The 21,255-nt window shown below is 42.6% G+C and overlaps 1 protein-coding gene across 2 annotated transcripts in view; it reads right to left on the bottom strand.

Annotated features, from left to right (window-relative positions):
* ADAMTSL1 (ADAMTS like 1) overlaps nt 1-17,200 on the bottom strand; it is a 268,453-nt gene extending 251,253 nt beyond the window's left edge. For both annotated transcript variants that reach the window (XM_073345470.1, XM_073345471.1), the window contains exon 1: nt 17,081-17,200. In XM_073345470.1, the coding sequence (XP_073201571.1) occupies nt 17,081-17,137 (57 nt within the window). In that variant the 5' untranslated portion in view covers nt 17,138-17,200. The remainder of the gene's footprint in view (nt 1-17,080) is intronic.
* Nucleotides 17,201-21,255: the final 4,055 nt, after the last annotated feature.

Here is a 21,255-nt window from a genome sequence, read left to right as displayed (position 1 = left end):
CAAGGACTGAATGGGTGTGAAGACTGAACTAGCCTCTTACCTCAGAGGTGCTTCCTTCAGGTCAGGATGGAAGAACATTGGGAAGGTGGCGTGAGGTTGCTTGAATTGCTGTTACCCCTACTGTTCCTCTTCTAAGGCGAAATAGATGACTCCAGTCTTCAGAGCTGCCAGCCCACCAACTTTCAAGAGAGCCGCACAAACGGTAAGTGCTTGATCTTGGGCTCCTTGCACGTACAAAGTTACTGAATGCAAAGGGAGTTTTGCTTGCACAGAAGTTTTACTTTAAAAAGTAAAGAGTTAGCTGTCCACTGTTGTGGTTAGCAGCCCACACGTGGGGTTGTTTCATGACAACAACTCTGTTGGAGGAGGCATGATTTACTGTGTATTGCCTAATCAAAAGGATTTTGCTGCTTAGAAAAATACACAAAACCCTGAAAGCTCTTAGTTTTCTGGCAAGTACCATGGAAGGAAAGGGTAACGTTGACAGTAACAGTGAAGGGTGTAATTTCTTAGAGATAGAAGTCGTCATAGTCTGCTTGCCTTGTGGGTCTTCCACTTCATGGTCAGCTGTAGTTTCCTCCCATCTGCCAATGTGCCGCTGATGCAGCACTAGTTCAGTGCACTACAACTCAGCAGCCATTCAGCCTGGAAGATCCACTTCTCAACTGTGTCCCCTTTTGCACCGGCTTAACCCGGGCAAACGGATCACAAGTCCGCGCTGTGGAATATCCTGGCACAGGACACCCCCAGTGAGCTCTCTCTGATCCACAAGAGAGGCTCCAGGGCAGAAGCATGGAGGGCATGTGCTGGGGGTGCAAGGGACAGCTGGCTATTTTGTGCTGGTGCATTGTCCTATAAGCCCATTTTTTAAGAGGACCGAGTCTGTTCTATACTATGAATGTGTTAAAAATTTCTAAACAGAAGATGCCTAGTTATTTCTAGATTTTTATTTTATTCTTTATTATAATTTGTTTGGATCATCCCTCCTGCAAAACAGGGAGAGGCAACTCAGGGGAGGAAATCTCCATGAGAATCCCTGGGCAAAAAAGTCTCTCTTGACTATTCTCTTTGTGTTAATGTGGGACAGAGTTCCCCCTTCCCCCAGTAGAAAAACTTGGCAGACCTGCACCAGCCCCAAGCTCCTGGCAGTGGAGGTCCAATGGAGTTGTGATATCAGGGGCTTCCTCTGGCTGCAGCTACTCCAGAACTCCCATGGGGGGAGGAAAGAGCTCCATGGAAAAGATATTCCACCCTCCAGTTACACTAGATTTCCTAAGGAATCATTGTGAGGGCAACTGGGGTGCAATGAACCCTCCCCTGCACTCCTGTTCTTAGCCTGTATTAAGACCGAAGTCACCTTCTGAGCATCAGTGTCCTTAACACAGGATGACTAACCATAAGAATGGATGGACACACTTACTTCCTCTACTTATTCAGCAGCTCAATATGCAGAACAATATTTAATGGGAGGTGGCTGAAGGGAGCACATGGTCCATGTCATGCCCTTTGGCTTAGCCTCATGAGACTCCCATTGCCTGAACATGTGCCACGTGGCAATACGGCCACACAGCACTTCACAAATTGTATCCCTTCATGGTTTATAATGCATGCACTAGTTCACAGCAATAATTAAAAAGAAAAAAAAGCTTTCTTTAATAGCCAGACAACCATTTCTCACAGCTGGACTGGTGTTCGTATCCCAGGAGAAGCATGCCAAAGGTGCTCTCACTTGTTCCCCTTTAAAGGGCAGGAGCCAAGCCGGGGCGGGGGGTGGGAAAAGAGGGAGGTTGGGAGATTGGCAGAGTATGGCGCGGACACTGTATTACCTCAATATGTGGCACCCTATGCTCACCGTAATGTGTTATAACAATGCCTTATAAAATCAGTCACACTCTCATTCCGCTTAACCATGTAAAAATAAACACCAGTGGGGCAACACAAGTGAGAATAAGGGTATGTCTACACTATGAAATTAGGTCAATTTTATAGAAGTCGATTTTTAGAAACTGATTTTATACAGTCGATTGCGTATGTCCACACTAAGCGTATTAAGTCAGCGAAGTGAGTCCCCACTACCATGGCTAGGATCAACTTACAGAGCAGTGTACTGTGGATAGCTATCCCACAGTTCCTGCAGTCTCTGCTGCCTACTGGAATTATGGGTTAAGCTCCCAATGCCTGATAGGGCAAAAACATTGTCGCGGGTGGTTTTGGGTACAAGTCGTCGGGCCCCCCTCCCTCCTTCCCTCTGTGAAAGCAACGGCAGACAATCATTTCGCACCTTTTTTCCTGGGTTACCTGTGCAGAATCCATACCACGGCAAGCATGGAGACCGCTCAGCTCACCGTCACTGTACGTCTCCTAGGTGCTGCTGGCAGATGCGGTACTGCATTGCTGCACGGCAGCAGTTCCTTGCCTTCGTGGCAGATGGTACAGTAGGACTGATAGCCATCGTATGTCTCCTGGCAGACCTCGGTGAGGTCAATCAGGGGCGCCTGGACAGACATGGCCATTCTCCTCTTAAAGCACTGAATGGGAGCCAGAGATTCCAGGTCATTCTCTTCTTTAAGTTTCGTCTCATGGAGAATCAGTCCTGCTTGGAATATCATGCAAACTGGAGGCTTCTGCCTCAAGCTGTTCTCTCAGCTGGCAGCACCACACAGTCGCACCCACCCCAGCCTACTCCTTGCTCCCATGGCTCATGAAGTCTGGACAGTAGTAAGGAGCAGTTCAACTATAGGCTGAGCAAGTGCAGAATGGTGGTAAAATTTGCCTTTGGATGTTTAAAAGCTCGCTGGCGCTGTTTACTGACTAGGTCAGACTTCAGCGCAACCAACATTCCCATTGTTATTGTTGCTTGCTCCATAATATTTGTGAGTAAGGGGGAAGACGTTTATGGTGGGATGGGAGGTTGAGGCAAATCACGTCCAATTTTGAGCAGCCAGATACCAGGGTGATTAGAAAAGCACAGCTAGGCGCGCTGCGCATCAGAGAGGCTTTGAAAATTAGTTTCATCACTGGCCAGGCTTCGGTGCAACAGTTGTGTGTGTTTCTCCTTGATGCAAACCTGCCCCCTTTGTTGATTGTAATTCCCTGTAAGCCAACCACTCTCCGCCCTTCGAAATAAAGTAACTATTGTTTTGAAACTATGCATTTTTCTTTATTAATTAAAAAAAAAAGAGAGAGAAAATGGACAAGGTAGCCTGGGTGGGGTGGGGGAGGAGGGAAGGACAAGGCCACATTGCTTATTGTAGCCACACTAAAAATCAAACTGTTTGAATGACAGCCTTCTGTTCCTTGGGCCATCCTCTGGAGTGGAGTGGCTGGGTGCCCAGAGCTGCCCCCCTGCATTCTTGGGCGTCTGGATGAGGAGGATATGGAACTTTGGGAGGATGGCAGGCGGTTATACAATGGATGCAGTGGGGGGTCTGTGCTCTTGTTGGCTTTCCTGCAGCTCCAACAGATGCTTCATCATGTCCGTTTGCTCCCCCATTAGCCTCAGCATCGCGTCCTGTCTCCGCTCTTTGCACTCACTTAATTCTTTCCTGGCCTCTGCCACTGAATGCCTCCATGCATTAAGCTGTGCCCTATCAGTGTGGGAGGACTGCATGAGCTCGGAAAACATGTCATTGCGAGTGCATTTTTTTTGCCTTCTAATCTGCGATAACCTCAGGGACAGAGATGATGAGGGAGTGTAGAAACATTCTATGCTCTACGATTCTGGGGGGACTGCATGGTCACCTGTGCTGCTTAGTTCACCACACTGACCAAACAGGAAATGAAATTCAAAAGTTGCTGGGGCTTTTCCTGTGTACCTGGCTAGTGCATCAGAGTTCAAAGTGCTGTCCAGAGCAGTCACAATGGAGCACTCTGAGATAGCTCCTGGAGGCCGGTACCATCGATTTGCATCCGCATTACCCCAAATTCAACCCAGCAAGGTTGATTTTAGTGCTACTCCTCACCGAGTAGCAGTACAGAAGTTGATTTTAAGAGCCCTTTAGGTCGACGGAACAGGGTTGGTTGTGTGGACGCAGTCATTTTTAAATCGACCTAATGCGGCTAAATTTGACCTAACCCTGTAGCGTAGACCATACCTAAGAGAGCGAACTCTCACATAGATGAAAGTTACAATACTCTCCTGTATTTTACTCATTCTTCACAAGTGTAAACACCAGACATGGGTGATCCAATAGAGAGAAGAGTACAAGCTGGCTCAATGTCAGCCTTGTTTTCTAAATGAATCAGAACTGTTTTTAAGGCTTGGACTGGTTCAGTTTCAGTATGGGTGAAATCATTTTTGCAGAATTCTGAACCCATCCAAACATTGCCGGGTTCAGAAGTTTACCTTAAACTCCAGCCTTTTGGGTTCATATTCCATTTTGGCGACACTGGGGAGGAAGGGAGAGGCAAAGAAGGAGCATAGAAAGGCAGGGTAAAGAGTAAATTAATTATTGTTTATGGTAAAGCTAGGTGCTTTGCAAAAACTCAAGAAGGGAAGCTGCTCCAAGAAGCTCACAGCCAAAGGACAGAGACAAGTGGAAAGAGGAACAACAATGAGAACAACAACAGCGGGCAACTCAATTCACTGTAAGTAGCACAGAAGATGTGGGTAATTCTCAGAGACTTAAATATGCACAGGGCAGAGCAGGCATGTAAGGCCTGCTACTGGTACCACATAACTGATTATAACCTGCCACAGGTTGGGTGCTCCGCAACTAAACTAGGAACCTCGCCACTCGTTGAATGATGTGCAGTATCCCAGACACCCATTGGAATGAAAAACAATATCCACAGAGGAATAACTCCATCTGGCATTGCTATCTTACAACTAGTTCTTGACTGAACAAAGGATAGGGGAGGAAAATCCCGAACTAAGTCAGCTCTGGAGAAAACATCAGGCAGTTAGCCCTGCAAGTCAGTTGTGCCCTACAACGTCTGCTGCAACTGTGCTCGCTTCCAAACATTGTGGTCTCCAACCTTTTGGGCACAGTCCGTATTGCTGAAGGTTCAGGGGAGGGCTTTGGTCCGAAGGCAAGCCTCTACCCTCCTTATTTTTTTTCTGCCTAGGCATAAATGCCAAAAGGTTTCTCATTAGTATGCCAAATGTTCTAGAGGAGATCAATGACACCATCACCAACAGAGAGCTGAAGAAGCTTGACATCAGTGTAGCTGCTCTCTCTGAAACCAGACTAGCTGACACAGGCTGTTGATGCAAGATGCATTACACCTTCTGGTGTGGAAAAAGCAAACAAGACTTTGAATACAAGGTGGGTTTTGCAGTCCAAAACGCATTAGCATCCATGGTTGAATGTCCCATTGCAACACCAGAATGTATCATATCACTAAGAATATCTACAACAGGTGGTTTTACCATCATCAGTACATATGTCTCACCACTTTCCTCCATCTCTCAAGAGAAGGACTTGTTCTAGCAGCACTGTCAGTAAGCTACCACTGGGTGATCAACTCTATCTACTGGGAGATTTCAGTACTAGAGTCAGCTCAGATAACAGGATGTTGCCACTGTGAAGCAGGAAAAATGGCTTATAATGAGCAAAGATTACTGGAGCTCTGCACCCACATTACCAGAACCTAATTCCAAGGGGTTCACCACTGGACGGTCTCCTGAGAAACCTTAGATCTGGACATTGGCACCAAATGGATTTGTCACCCATAAAAAAAATATCCAGGATGTTCCCCATACTCACTGTTTTTCACAGTGTAGACTATTGCACAGACCATGTGCTTGTGTGCTGCAAAATAAGACTTTCATCATGGATATTTCATCATGCCAAACAAAGAAGTTGCCCATACATTAACTTCAACACAAAAGATGACTAAAGAAGGTATCACCAATTCACTATGAATCTCAGGGAAGCTATGCCATTGATTGCACCTCCTCTGAACGCTGATGCAGCATGGAACACACTCAGAATGAATATCCATCTAGGTGTAACCTTTTTTTTTTTTGGTAAAAAGACTTTACAAGATAAAGACTGGTTTGCAGCATATCCTGAAGAAATACTTCCAGTTATTGAAGCAAAATGCACAGCAAGGCACCAACGCACAATGAATCCCACTCCTGAGACACATGCTAACTTCAGAGTGACTATGAGCACATTACCATGAACAGCAAGGCAATACATTCAGTCACACTGGCTCAACCTGTGCGAGAAGACACAAACATCCTTTGAGAATGGAGATGTAAGATGTATGATGGAATCAAGAAATGAACAGGTGCCTCAACCAAGAAGACTGCCCCACTCAAATCTCTTAAAGGAGACAACATTATTGATAGAAGCAAACAGATGCAATGCTGAGTGGAACGTTATCATAAACTCAATTCACGTGAAATCACTGTTTCTGAAGCAGCACTAAATGCGATCCTCAGGCTCCACACTAGATCAACTATCAGCATGGTCTTCACACTGAGGCAACTGCAAGAAAAGTGTCAAGAACAAGGAAAACCTCTCTACATGGCCTTCACAGATCTTAAACAGGCTTTTGACCTGGTCAGCAGAAAGGGTCTTTTTTAATTGCTAGAGAGAATTGGTTGCCCCCCAAATCCTCCTCAGTCTGCTTTGATCCTTCCACAATGGCATGAAAGCTAGCTCAATATAAACAGTGACCAATCTGACAGCTTTGAAATCTGAAGTGGTGTCAAATAGGGATGTGTTTTGGCAGAAACACACTTTGGTATATTCTTCTCTGTGCTGCTGTGTCATACTTTTTCCATCTAGCATCCAACGTGTCCATCTCCATACAAGATCAGATGGAAATCTCTTTGTGTCTAAAGACAAAAAGCAAAGTCAGACACCTGCAAATAAGAGAACTTCTTTTCCTAGATGATGAAGTGCTCATCACACACTGTGAAGAGGAGCTCAACCAAATATGCAGTAGCTTTGTGCTAGCTTGTGACGAATTTGAACTACCCATCAATCTAAAGAAGGCAATGATTATGGCACAAGCTGTGTTGACTGCACCAGAAGTTTCAATAGCTAGACCACACTAGGACAAAGTTTTGCTATCTGGGATCAACTGCATTGAATAACTTATCTCTAGATGATGAGCTCAAGTCTCACATTGGAAAGGTGGCCAGTCAGTCAGTCAGTCAACTGACAGAGCATGTATGGGATAACAGAAAATTAACACTGAACACTTGAGATGTGGCTTTACCAGATGTGTGTTCTGAGCATGCTACTGTATGGTGGCAAGACTTGGACCACCTACAGTAGGCGTGAGTGGATGCTAAACACCACCTTCCAGATCCACTGCCTTCATTGTATTCTAAATATCAAGTGCAAAACCAAAGTTCCTGATACCAAAGTACCTGAGAAATCAAAATTGCCAAGTCTAATCCCTATTCTCAAACAGATGTCTCCATTGGCTTGGTTATCTGTGCGGGACAGATGACGGATGCATTCTAAAGGATCTCATGCATAGGGAACTTGAGAGACCAGTAGCCTGACCTAGGCTTAGGTTCAAGGATGTTTGCAAGGGGGACTTGAAAACTTTCAACATGGACACCACACACTGGGAAGGTGCAACTAGTAACAAGCTAGAGTGGAGAGTTGCACTGTGCCAGGGAGCAGAGAGGCTGAAGAGAGAGGAAAGCACACCAGGCCTCAAGTGCTAGTCTTGCATACTCTATGCCTTCCATATCAGAAGTGCACAATACATCCTGGGAAGGCCTCTGATTTGATATTAAATTTGAAATGGAGAGTGAAGGCTGTGGAATCTGCTTTCCAGCTAATATAAGTAGAAGATCAGGTCACAAGTCCATGAGGTGGAATTCAAGGCTTGAGTAAACAGGTATGGCTGTAAAAGAAGGGTGATCACATGCAGGCTGGTTGATGGTTGGCAGAAAGAGTGAAAAACCAGGGAATAAAAGTGTAGCAGACTCATCAACTTTTATCTGCGGCTCAGCCATCCCTAGAGGGATGCAGAATATCACACAGAGGGTGAGAGTTATACACTTCTGCCTGGCTGGGGAAACTCATCCTGAGCTTTATAGGTTCACCCAACTCATAGCCCTATATGGGCTACTATCTGTAACACCTCCCACCCCACGAGTCATCAACTGCAGAACCTGAGATCTCGGGATCTAAAAGCATGAGTCTGTACTGCCTCAGCTGAAAATAGAGTGCTACACTGAGTAAGTGGGTGTTACAATAGGATGGAAGGGAAACAGGGAGACGATCTCTGGACAGTAGGTGGAAAATGTTTTGGAGTGGGGAGAGAGATCTCCAAAGATTTGTATAATTTCAGATAAGCAGCCACAATTTTGGGGCTGATCCAAAATAAATCAAACCTCCCAATCTTTTGAGCGTCTCCCATCACTCACAGTTACCTCATGGACTCATATTTGTATTTATTTTAATGACGATGGGCCATTCAGAGGGTTCAGAACTTTAGCCCTACCAGAGCCAAAAAAGGGAAAGGCATGTGTTTATGTAAAAAATAAAGAGAAATAAAAAAAAAATGCATGAGCTAAGCTCAAGTTCCCGCATCAGAATTAAAATATTAAAAAAAGGGAGGGGGATGCACACAGAACACAAAGGAACTACTATAAATCTCGCAGTTTGTCTACCACATATTTTTCCTCTTAAATCATTGTAAAATATAGGTATGTTGACCTCATATTGGTGTGTGTATTTTTTTAAAGATGGAAAACACACCTTATCTCATTATTAGTTTATATATACACCAAGCAAAGCAAGGTTTGCTATGAGTAGCAGGGTTTTTTTTTTTAAATTGAACATAGAAAGAGAGAGGTAACACACACATAAATTACCAGGATTTAAATTATAGCTGCCCTTACGAGTTCCCTCTGATATCACATGTGGAAAAATACATATTTGCACGGCCGCGCACTCTCTCTCAAAAAAAGTGACATATCCACACACTGGAGTCAAAATGTTTTTCATAAGGAACTGTTCTCCTATGTTTTCTACTCACTTTTGATATAAATCTTTGGTAAGAAGTTTCCACCCCCCTTCCCTCTTTTAAATCACTAGTTCAACTATTTAGTCTTTGAAAATCGCTGCCTGGGCTAGATCTTTAAGCAACACGTTGTTGATATCATTCTGACTTGAAATTTTCCTCTCTTTTTTTTTTTTTGAAAGTTACAGTAACTATGAAAATGTCACATCCAAAGTACAATTATAATCATAACCCACCCACACACTGAAATGAAAAAGAAAGGCAGGGTGCGGCATGCATATCAGACAGTTATATTAGCCCTCAATGACAGATGGTTTTAACAGTTGGATGAAAGAAAGAGATTTAAATAAATAAATGAATAAATAAATAAAATTCTCTACTCTCACTTCAGTACCAGAGCAGTAGGAGTCCTTATTGGTTCCTTTATTCCTTTTCATTTCTGGTTCTATTGATGCAGCACAGGATTTGAACAATACTCTGGCAGACTTCAAATGGAAATGAAAATTATATCCAACTAAGTTGGGAGGGGAAATCTGACACCCCTACGGTACCTTCGTGTGGAAGCAAAATGACTTATATTTATTTTATGGGACAGTTTAAATTTATTATATGTTGCATATAATTTCCTGTCTCATTTCTTTCGTGTTCTTGGAATTTATTCTAGGATGTCTTACTTTATCACAAACCCGCATCCCTCTGCCCTGACACCCTCTGTTGAACTTGCTGTAAAGGAAAGCTCAGAAAGGCAAAAAGCCCAGAGCACCATTCTAAGAAACAGTTGAAGCCTTAAAAGAAATTCAGTAAAACCAATGAAGATGAAAATGGAAACTGTGTGAAAATTAATGTACTGTAGAATCAGTGTATATACCACTTATTTCTCTACGCAAATAGAAAAAGGAACCCGCTTATGAGATGTATCCAAATAATTCACAGGTGGTGAAACTATTAGAGAGAGTTCTGCAGATGCTTGCCTCATAAGAAGAATAAATCTCACATGCTACATACACTGCTTTCTCTCCTTTTTCCCCGGTCACCCGTCCATAATGCCTTCCGATTTCACCACAACTATTTTAGTTATTTTTACAAGAAATTGGGACAACGTCTATATCTGGCAGGCGAGAGAGGCTGCTCACATGTGAAAGGAAATTCTAACCAGTGTGTTTAAAAGGAAATAAAAGTGTTTATCCATTTCTGAGAAATGCAGCACAATCTGGGTACAGTGAAGTCTGATATGGTGAAACTCCATTGGACAGTGAAATAGAAGGAAAGTTCCAGATTGTTTCAATGGATTGCAGGGAGGCCTATGAAGTTCAGGTTATAATGAACCCCCAATTTCCATACAAATTGTTCTGTGAAATAAAATGTCTCCACAATAAGACGATTCACAATCAAATACTACACAGAATACAAATCATGGTAATTGTGAATGATCACTTTTTAAAAGTGGATTCTCTCTATTACATGCACATGCTACACATATAAATGCTCACTTGAAATAGGTATTTTAGGAAGATACTTAGGCCCAGATCCTAAATTGGTATTTATCAGCATAGCTCCACTGAAGTGAAGAGATGCAAACTGATTTACACCAGCTGACTATCAGTTTTCAGCTAGCACCACATTTACAAATGTCCATTTGAACTTAGTTTGGGCATTACTACTTTAAGTATAATATTTGCAGCTTGAACAGAGATGGGCAGATGTTTAAACACCAACTAACCAAGTCCAGTCAAGGGAGACACTGCAATGACACCTATATACAGAGTTTTCTCTGTCATTCTTGATAGGAAGGTGAAGCATTTGAGAATGGCATTGCAGCACCATTAAATGGCATTAAATCTTTCCAGCACAACATAATCCCCACAAGAATCCTCTTCTGGATGTGTTCCTACAGAATGAATATGGAACTACTTCTCCACAGGTAACTAGATACAGAAGCTATGTTAGATTTCCATAGTGTGGTCCAAAGCAACACATAGCCTCAGGTTTTGTTACAAATGGAAAACCTCAGGCCTGCTGTGTAAGTTTGGAGAAAACCTGGAATAGGGTATATGTTTGGGTGGAAACTACGTGACACTCAGTAGATTTTTCATGGGTTTCAGCAGAAACTAGGCAATGCTAGGCGCCTTTAGCTGAGGCTTGGTTTGAACTTTTGGGGTTTCCCAAACCCAAAACCGCAAGGTTACAGTCAAGGAGTAAGAACTTATGTGCATTACATCTTCCAAGTTCCTACACAGCTCAGCAAAAAAAGCCAACCTTCTTGATGCTGGGGTGTGTGTATGGGGACAGGTAATACCCCAATGTTAATATCAAATATATATTTGCAACATCATGTCTTGATCATAAAGGTGAAATTCCCACCCAGGCAGAGAGACAGCACAATAGAAGTTTCCACTATGATTAACACTGCTCCACAAGGAGGCTTCTACCCCTCCCCCCAACTCCTTCATGTGTGGTTGCATCTCCTAGGGATGGACGGATTAGCCAAACTTTAGCCCAATCCCGGATTAAAATATTTTGTTTTGAGATCTTGATTTGTTCCAGAATCCTCTCTCTCTCTGCTGTCCACCAAAGACATCTCTATCTTCAAGGATAAAGATACAGGTCTCAGCAGGTGCAGCAGTTTCTCTGCTGGGCCCCCAGCACCTCAATGGCAAATCTCCCAAGCTCTAATATACAGTGAAATCTTGGCACTCCTGTCAGAAGGCAGCAAACCACGAGAGGGCATGATATCTCAAAAGATTCAGGTTCGGACAAGAATCGGCCATCACCAACCACCCAAATAAAATCTTGCCCATCACTAACTACCCCTTGCAAAGCTTTCTCCATCACTAAGCAGAGATGGGCTGGAACCTCCAATACATTACAGTGCATCTTTTAATGCTTTATCTTCTCTGCCTATTTCTTCTTTTCCTTCTCTCTCCTTGCACGGTATTCTTTTTTCCGCTCACTCTCACTTTCCCTAAATTATATTTTCTACCTCCTCCCCCATATTTTCTATATCTTCTCTATATTGTATTCCTTTATTTCTACCTTAACCCATATCACACTCTCCTCCTACGCATCCCCATGCCCATCTTTGCACCCACACACACAGAGTTTGGAAATGTTACCAGACACCTAAAACCTAAAGGACTAAACCTAGTAGCCAGCAACTGATATGAAAGAGGATTCCCACTGACCAAGGCGATGTCCATGTGAGAAGCCAACTGCTCTCCTCTACAACTGCTAGAAAAGGGGAAGGTGTTGTGATTCCTAGCTGGGTGCTGTCCCTCAGTCCTATTTTGATGACTCCAACTTGTCTACTAGCATTTGGATACATTTGAAGGCTGCCTCCACAACTCTGACTAGCTACCGAAAGAAAGATGGAACATTCTCTTTCTGCTGCTCTGTTCCCCATCTGGCCCCAGAGCATCCAGGTTGCAGCAATTGGTGGGAACTGTCTTCACTACTCTACCCCGGGATCAGCTTGCTGGTTGTTGCTATGGGGATGACCTTGATACTCCATCCCTCTCTCAACCTCTGTTTCTGTGCCGGCCTCTGCTAATGCTCAATGCCATAGCAGAGTGAAATTGATCTGATTTTTCTTTTTTTAAAAAAATCAGCTTCACTGCTGCCAACAGACTGTACAGCAGTTTGAGAAAGCAGCTATGAGCAGCAGCAGAGGCAATGCAGCTGTCTGCAGTCTCAGACAGACAGCACTGCACCAGATATTCTTGGTTCACATTTGGATGGTTATCTTCATAACCCTAAAGGCTGGAGACTTTTTAAATGAAAGCATATATTATGTAGAAGTCTCCTCAAAAAGTTTCTTATTTCCTCCTGGTGAGTGGACTGTTCAAGCACTGCACTAACTGATTAGTCCATTAAGTTAATTATTGATTGACTAGTTCATTCAGTTAAACAGCATCCGGACCAACATTATTATGGCTGAATATGTTCTAGGCTCCAGATTCTCTAGGGTGTTTTATTGCCTGGCCTTTTTTATTTTCTCTTGCCAGGCCTAAGAATTATGCTAAAGACATAAAACCACCCGAAAAACCCAGCCCCTAATCCTCAGGAGACTAGTGACACCACTGAGCTAGCCTAATAGTCTTTATTCAGGTCCAAATTCCATTAATTTCAATGGGCATTTTGTCTGTGTAGGGATTTGGACCCAAAGAACAAAATCCCACCACTAACTCAGTTCATCTGATTACAGCAGTTCTCACAAATCCTTGCCCTCAGTTAATGGAGGGACAGTAAATGATACACTTGGAAAAGCAATCTAGAAAAGTTCAGCAAAGCAAGTCTAGACATGAAACTCTAGAACAAGATATCAAGAAACCGACATATTACACACACTTACTAGTTGACTTGGCCATTCCTATCAAGAAACTGACATATTACACTCACTTTAGTTGACTTGGCCATTCATATCAAGAAAATTGTATGTTGTGTGTATAGATGTGAAACATTCATATTGAGAGTTTATTGGCCAGGTTTTCAAATGCCCAAACTGTGCAAAGTTTTGAATGCACCCCATTTGCATGAATAAAGACTGCCCTTGTACGTACAAACTGTGTAGTTCAGCATGTGACTACCCAGTTGGAACGTTCAAATGCCAGTTTGTACACACAAATGAGCATGCATAGAAAGTGTACACGTGCAGGTTTGGAGGCTGCAAAATCCATCCTTATACAGCTATAAATGTAGAAACAGATGGGCATACATACAAGTGATAGAGAGACATATCTGCATGTGAAGAGAAACGAGAGAGTCAGCCTTTCTACATTCAGCTGTAAACAAGGAATTTAACATTCATTCCACAGACTAATTGTGCTTATGGTCATCCAAGACAGATCAAGTTAGATAATAGAGAGTAGAGTGCCAGAGAACCTGAAAGGAATGGACTATTTTGCTTGACTAGTTTCCATTTATAAATTAGTGCAGAGGAAAAAAAATAAGAAATTCTACAGACACATGTACTTTATTATAATTCCTAGTGTTATTCCTGCACAACTACCACAATAGCAGGCCAGAGAGCTAAAAACCACTAAAAAGAAGCAAAGAGCAAATGCAAATGTGATTAAATGCCTTTCTGACAAGAAGTGGCTTGACTTCAGGTTTGGATGAACACACATGTCAATGGCTGGTCTTAGACATTGTGGTTTGCTTGTGATGGGTTTTTATTTTTAAATGAATAGAAAGGGAAATCTTTGGAACAGGATGCCTGCTCATTTTTGTTTCCCTCAAAAGAGGTGTGTTACAACTTCCTCAGCATGCAAAAGTCTGTAGGACAATGAGCAAAATTCCCCAAATATCTCATCTTAGTCTGGAGAGAGGAAAATATATATATTTGAAGTAAGTATCAAGTCTGCTTTAACTCTTCCAGACTCAGCCTCTGAGCACTATGTTCCAGGGCAATTAACAAGTTAAAAACCTGACCCTGCGGTCCTTCCTCAGGGAAAACACCCCATTGAAGTCAAAAGGAGTTTGCTCTGACTTAATCCTAAGGAGCCCTAAAGGACTGCACACATCAACACCAATTGTTACATCTTGGGGGGACAGATGGCTCAGTGGTTTGAGCATTGGCCTGCTAAACCCAGGATTGTGAATTCAATCCTTGGGGGGCCATTTAGGGATTTGGGGCAAAAATGGGGGATTGGTCCTGCTTTGAGCAAGGGGTTGGACTAGATGACCTCCTGAGGTCCCTTCTATGATCTTTTTTAGAGGGTGCAAACTGGTCTAATGGTCTGCCCTATACTGGCTCAGCTCTGCTCATTGGTGTGAGGAGGCTGGGAGACTAGCACAGCAGCTAGCTCTAGAGTCCTCCAGTCTTTTAGCACCAGCAATGCAAGGGGTGGGGTTGTATCTGGACTGTGCCAACCTTCCATGCTGGTGCACCCAGGCAGACCAAGCCACTCGTTAGCCTTGAGCATGCTTTTCTTTCAGGAGGGTTTACTGCACACACATCTCACACAGCAACACGTGGGCTAAGTGACTTAAGAGACAGATCCTGTGAAGGCTGTCTACTGGGCGTAAACTGCTTACTCCCAGGAGCAGTCTCATTATAGTAAATGGGGCTACTTGCTGTAGTAAGGACCTCTCAGAGTGCTAACTTTTTGCAAGACTGAACTTACTTTTTAAGTACAGGTCCAAACTCTGACTTTACTGCAGAAGTCAAGGGGAGTCTTTCCATTAATTTCAATGGGCTTTGCATCAGTCCTTTTATGAATATACTGTCTGGTATATTCTGGCAGTGACACATATATAAATATATCCCAACACTTCACCATATTAACATCCAAGTCAAAATCCTGTAGTCCTTACTCAGTCAAAACTTTCACTGAAACCAAATAAGGGATTTGCCTAAGTGAGTACTGAGAAAAAAAATGCCTGGACTCTGAAAAAGAAAGTTTTGCTTGTTTCATGTCACTATTCTTAAGGCACAAAAAGAGTTTTATTTTAAAAATCTCTGAAGGGGGAGGGGCAAAAAAAATCACACAAACTGGTATAGTATTAAATATAATGCATAATGGTTGGCAGCAGAATGCACTATTTATTTTCATGAATTAGGGACTGAGTGTACAATTCACAAGCAGTGGAGTGAAGTAAGTACAAGTGGTGAGGCTAGGGTTATTAACCTGGAGTCAAATCCTCCAGCCCTTACTCAGTCCTAACTTAGGAAAAACTCCTCCTGATTTTCCCTGAGTTAGGACTGCAGGATCTGGCTCATAATGCATAACAGTTGCTAGGCTAATAAACTTTTCATTTGTTAGGGAGAGCATGTTCAACCCTCTCATGCCTCTCTACAGTAATTTGTGTGGCTTACATTTCATTTTATATTTGAAAGAGCCTTTTTAACCATTTTTTTGTGTGTGGAATATATTCACATTTACAATTATGTTGGAAACTCATATTTAATGATCTGCGACTAGCTGTTATTGAGACCTGACAAAGATCCATAACATGCATTCTGAATAGGGATATATTGATTTTAATACTCTCGTGGCTCTCAACATAAACATTAGCATACAATAATTAGCACATTTTGTTTCATTCACATGTATATGAAGACAAACTCAGTTTGATCTTAATGGAAATAGATAATGAATTTGGAATAAAATAATGATTCTTCAGTTATTAAGTATATAAAATATGCACTTTGCATTAGAGTCAAAGTTGTAAATTAATGTTTTGTAAAAAAACAAGAGTTTTTGCTTTCGATCACTATTTACAAATTTAATCTAATCTTCAGATGAGGTTTACCTAATGTGCATGCCGAGGACACACTCCTGTTAAAAACGTGTGCATTACTATTAATGTTTTCACTGCAGACTTTCTGGAGAGTAAATGCGCAGCTCATACCCATAAAATTAAGTATGAGTCACAATGGAACATTTACTTTCAATCAAACAACGCAGCAATGGTGTTCAGCTGCAGAGCATCTTATCAGTCTCCTTGGGAGACACAATAAAATAAACAAACATCCACCAAACAATAACCACCAATTTTGCTTCTCTAATGTACACCTGAGATCACAGAACAATATTTTGCTTCCAAAACTTAAGAGTTAACTTGTCTCTCTAATAACTTACAGTAATTATCAGAGATAATCCGAGCTGGCTGCAGAAGTCCCAGTACATGCTGTACCTGGTTTCTCTGCATTTGCAGAGGAAAAAAATAGTTTTTAAAAAGAGAAGAAAAACCCAACCCCCAAGTACATAAAATTCCAGGAACACTACAACATTTTACGGTTTGATTTCAACAGGGAAAAAAGGCTGTTGTCCAAATTCCAAGCACTCAATCCATCATTCACAGTCCATCTCTCCCCACGTTTATAGAATCTATGCCAACTTTAACCTTTTGGTTCTACCTGGAGCAACCTATACTACAAGACCCCTCATAGTGTCCCGGAGCCTGGACATCTACAGTTTTATAGCCCCGCAGCCCAAGCCCTATGAGTACAAGTCAGCTGACACGGTCCAGCCCCGGGTGTTTAATTGCAGTGTAGACATACCCCTAGAACCCCTAGTTGGGTTAGAGGGGTTGATACCTGCAGAATCATTTCTTTTTACCTGGGTCTTAAAGATTTAGAAAAATGGATCTCTCGACTGCAATGGTTAAGTATTTATATAAAAGAAATGAAATTTACCAGGAGCAGAGACGCCAGAAGCAAGGTGCCAGCAGTTGCCCAACGGCAGCATTCCATGCTTGGATCCTTGCCGCAATCTGAATCGGACACTGAATAAGCTGCTAAGTGCTCCTCTGCCTGCTGTCACATCCAGTACTGGTGCTAACACTTCAGCCCTGCCTATCAGCTTCCATCAGCTCTGCTCACATTTCCTGACTAAGGGGTGGGTGGGTGGGGGGTGAGCTGAATGGAATCTCTCTCTGAGCAGGCAGCCAGCCAATCAGGCTCTTGCTAATCAGACATGCAGAATAACAAAGCCAAGGGGTCCAGGGAAAGTATAAGAGAGAAAGAAAGAGAGGAGGGAATGAGAGAGAGAGAGAGAGAGAGAGAGAGAATGGCAAAGCTGAAGGGAGTGCTCTGCCTTTAGTTAACCCTACTCAAAGAGATCTAGTCCTTTACTTGCCACAAGCTGTTGTGGTTGTTGCGAGTACAAAAGCGTTCCTTCTAACTGTGCATTGTTCCATTCAGGAGAGAAACAATCTGTGTCAATATGTAACACATGCCATAAAGGGCACAAATCATAAGAGACAGAAATTTGCCAGAGAAAAATAAATTCTACTTAAATAAGGTCCTCCTGTATTCCTTAAGGGAACATGGACTGTGCAGATCTTTTTGCCACTTTGTGGCAAAGGAGCATATCTCCCCCTCACCTCTTGTCATTCACATATCTATTTTTAACTGGTTTCAGGATTTCCTGCTTTACATGGATGGTGGCTGCAATGTTGTGGTAACCAAGTCAGCTGGTAAAGATGCTGGTCTGTAAAACAAAGAATTAAGAAAAACATTCTCCTCATCACCTAAAGAAAAGCAATTTCAATTATCCACATTCAAAAGGTCCCCAGATACTGACTGAGGGATGTGCTTGCTTAGCTCCTTCAACAGAGGATTTAGGTAACTACCAGTTTAGAGCTATATTGACCAGTTTCTCACTGACGTCTGTGATGCCTATTATAGGTGCCTGTTAGAGCATAGTATCACCACCTATTAGTAAGGTTGCCACTTCCCGTCATAATACCTTGTTTTCAGTGGCTTATGAAAACTTGCCAAACTTTAACTGTTTAGGCAGAAATTTCCCCTGCTGGGTGTCTGCCTCATGCTGTAGCTTCCTGGAGAATTTCAGCCAGAATGAGTCAGCCATTGCTGAGAACAAGACTAAGGGAAAATAAATTGTTTTGCCCATGTTAAAAACTTCTGGGAAACTTTTCTTTCAGTAGCTCTAGCACCTTCTGGTTTGGAGCAAGGGCCTGAAGTTTGCCACATGGGTGGCCTTTGTGTCTGTGATGGGCCTCTTGCTGTCCTTGCTGCCATCTTATAAGCTTTTTTTTTTTTTTAAATCATAGGTCACACATGACTTCCCACTTACCTATTGGCTCCCAGCCTCCCCACAGCTGGTCCAGCTCTTGTCCTCTTTGCATTCAAATGAGGCAATTTTCTCCTCCATGCTGCAGGAGGGCCTCTCCAGTGCTCTCAATGACACTCCTGTGAGCAGGACAAGAACTGGACCAGAGGGGAGCGGGACTGGCATAAGGAGCCCCCGGGGGAGGATACTGGGACTGGAAGCTGGCAGGAGATGGGGAAGAGACTGGAAGCGACTTGGCAAATTGATAGGGACTGGAAGTCAGGAAGGGAAATGTGAAGAAAGGTGGGGAAGCTAAGATAGGAGGAGGAGCTGTGGAGATAGAATACAGTCAATGGTAAGAAGACTGGGACTGAGAACTAGAGGGATGTGTGCATGTGTGTGTGAGGGGCTGGGAAGGAGAGAGAGATCTGATGCAGAGCCAGGATGCAGGGGGAAACTGGCTGGGTGAAGAGACTGATACTGGGAGCTGAAGGGTTTGTGGAGAAGATTAGCTGGAGCAGGAGACTGGTACTTGAATGAGGAGTCTAGAGGGGTGAAACTAGGATTTGGGCAAGGAATGAGGGTTTGGGGCTGCTTAAGGTAAGAGAATGGGACTGGGATGAGGACCCAGGGGTGGGACATGGATGGGGAAAGCGCAAATGCAGTAAACCTTGAGGGAGAATGAACCAAATTGAAAGGTTCTAGTCCTGCTGATGAGCCATGTGGGTATCAATATATGGACTTTCTGGTTTTTTTCAGTTTGTTTTTTTTAGGAAGAAGTAAGAAAATACACAAGTTTAAAAACACTATGACAAAAGTACATTAAGGTTGCAAAATCAAGTACTCAAAAGTAAGGAAATGCCAGAATCTAGATGGCTAGCACAACCTTAATTCAGCGATCTTGTGCCACATTACGATAGCAATCATGTAATTAAAGATAGTATCACAATGCATACACAGCAGGGATCCGAATTAAGGTTGTTTGTGCAACCCTCAATTTTGGAATTTCCTAATTTTTTGAGTGCTTGACTTTGGAACCTTAATAATGTTTTAACACATTTTTGGTGTATAATTATAGTATTTTCAAAAGCAGCCTCTTTTTAGTGAGTTAATTTTTGGGCACTCAACTACCAGGAAACATTGTCATCATTAATACACTGGCTTGCAGTGGAATATATGAAGTGATCTCAGTAGGATGCTTCCAGACGTGCACAAAATGCGGCTTTTATTTTTCAAAATCAAACTGCTCAATTCCTGACTACCTGAATGGTAGGGGATGTACCAATTAGAGATGGGCATGCCCTTTAAAATTCCAGTTCATATTTCTGACTGAAGCCAAAACACAATAATATATTCACTTGTTTGGTAGCAAACAGTTAATGTGGAAAAGCAGATACTGATGCTACACATGCTCATCCCAGATTTACTGACCCTTGAAATGCCTGGTTCAGCTTTGGAAAAGGTAAATTGTTGCATTTTTCAAAGAAGACTCTCAAAAGGCAAATAACATCCTCTAACGCTAGTAAACCTGGAGCCTTCACATGCACAATTTATTGTCCCACCATTATTCTGTGCATGGAACTCCCATTGAAGTCAATGGGAATTTTGCACGCAAAATCATGGCAGAAGAAATACATTGGTAGCGGCCAAATGGTGTTGCCTGCTATCCTCAGATGCCTAAAAAATGTGATTTGTCTGAAAAGAGCTCTTTTTTGTTCAAGACTGATATTCAAAACAAGAGCAGAGCTGTCCAAGACTTTCATAATGAAACAGAAAATGGTGCAAAACTCACATGACTTTGGATTTTGTGGCACATTTAAAACTCAGACCAGGTTCAGGAACTTAGGTCCTTTTTTGGTTCCAAGAGAAAGTCATGTAAAACCCAAGGTTTTGACATGAAGCCAGGTGAAATGTCACAGTTCTGAGAGTTTGGCTTGGAGTTTGAATGCATTTGTACCAAGAACTCAAAGTGAACCTCAGGGAGTGGAAACTCACATGAATCAACTCCAAAGTAAAGGCCCATGAGAATCTTGCATTGCAAAAACATTAAGTTTCATAGGTTTCAGAGTAACAGCCGTGTTAGTCTGTATTCGCAAAAAGAAAAGGAGGACTTGTGGCACCTTAGAGACTAACCAATTTATTAGAGCATGAGCTTTCGTGAGCTACAGCTCACTCATGCTCTAATAAATTGGTTAGTCTCTAAGGTGCCACAAGTCCTCCTTTTCTTATTAAGTTTCATAGACATTTCAGTCCAATCCTGAATCCATATCACTCAAAAACAAAACTCCCATTAACACTAGTGGAAGCAGGATTGGGCTCCAAGTCACAAGTGAAGGGCATCCACTCACAAGCCCTGAAAATGACCACTTCTGGTGTCCATGTTGACCATTAACTACACTCCTTTTTTTCCCCCCTTTCAGGTGTTTAAATTAAAGCAGTCTGCATATGTCTGTAAGCAGTGGTGCTGGTTAGCAGCACTACACAGCAATGGCAGATTATGTGAAAGGAGAGCAGTAATGAAGGAGGGTGTCAGGACTGTCTGAAGCATCATTCCAAGCTGTACAGATTTCAACAATCCTTAATTTAAAAAACTTTAGCCCAGGAAGGAGAAAGTTAGTAACATCAAATATGCTTTATATCAGGAAAGAGTGAACTAAACTGTGGAGTTGCTCTCCCTGGGGAGAGTATGTTACAGTTTTCACTCAGAAGCCGCCTGTCTCTTCCCGGAGCTGAGCCTCCTTTCCCCCCCCCCCATCAGATCTGCAGCAACCAATATTTTTTATTTCATTTTATTTTT

The sequence above is a fragment of the Lepidochelys kempii genome, chromosome 5 (assembly GCF_965140265.1).
Source record: "Lepidochelys kempii isolate rLepKem1 chromosome 5, rLepKem1.hap2, whole genome shotgun sequence".
Classification (NCBI taxonomy): Eukaryota; Metazoa; Chordata; order Testudines; family Cheloniidae; genus Lepidochelys; species Lepidochelys kempii.
Note: the sequence above shows the minus strand (reverse complement) of the source record. Positions and strands in the feature narration are given on the sequence as shown.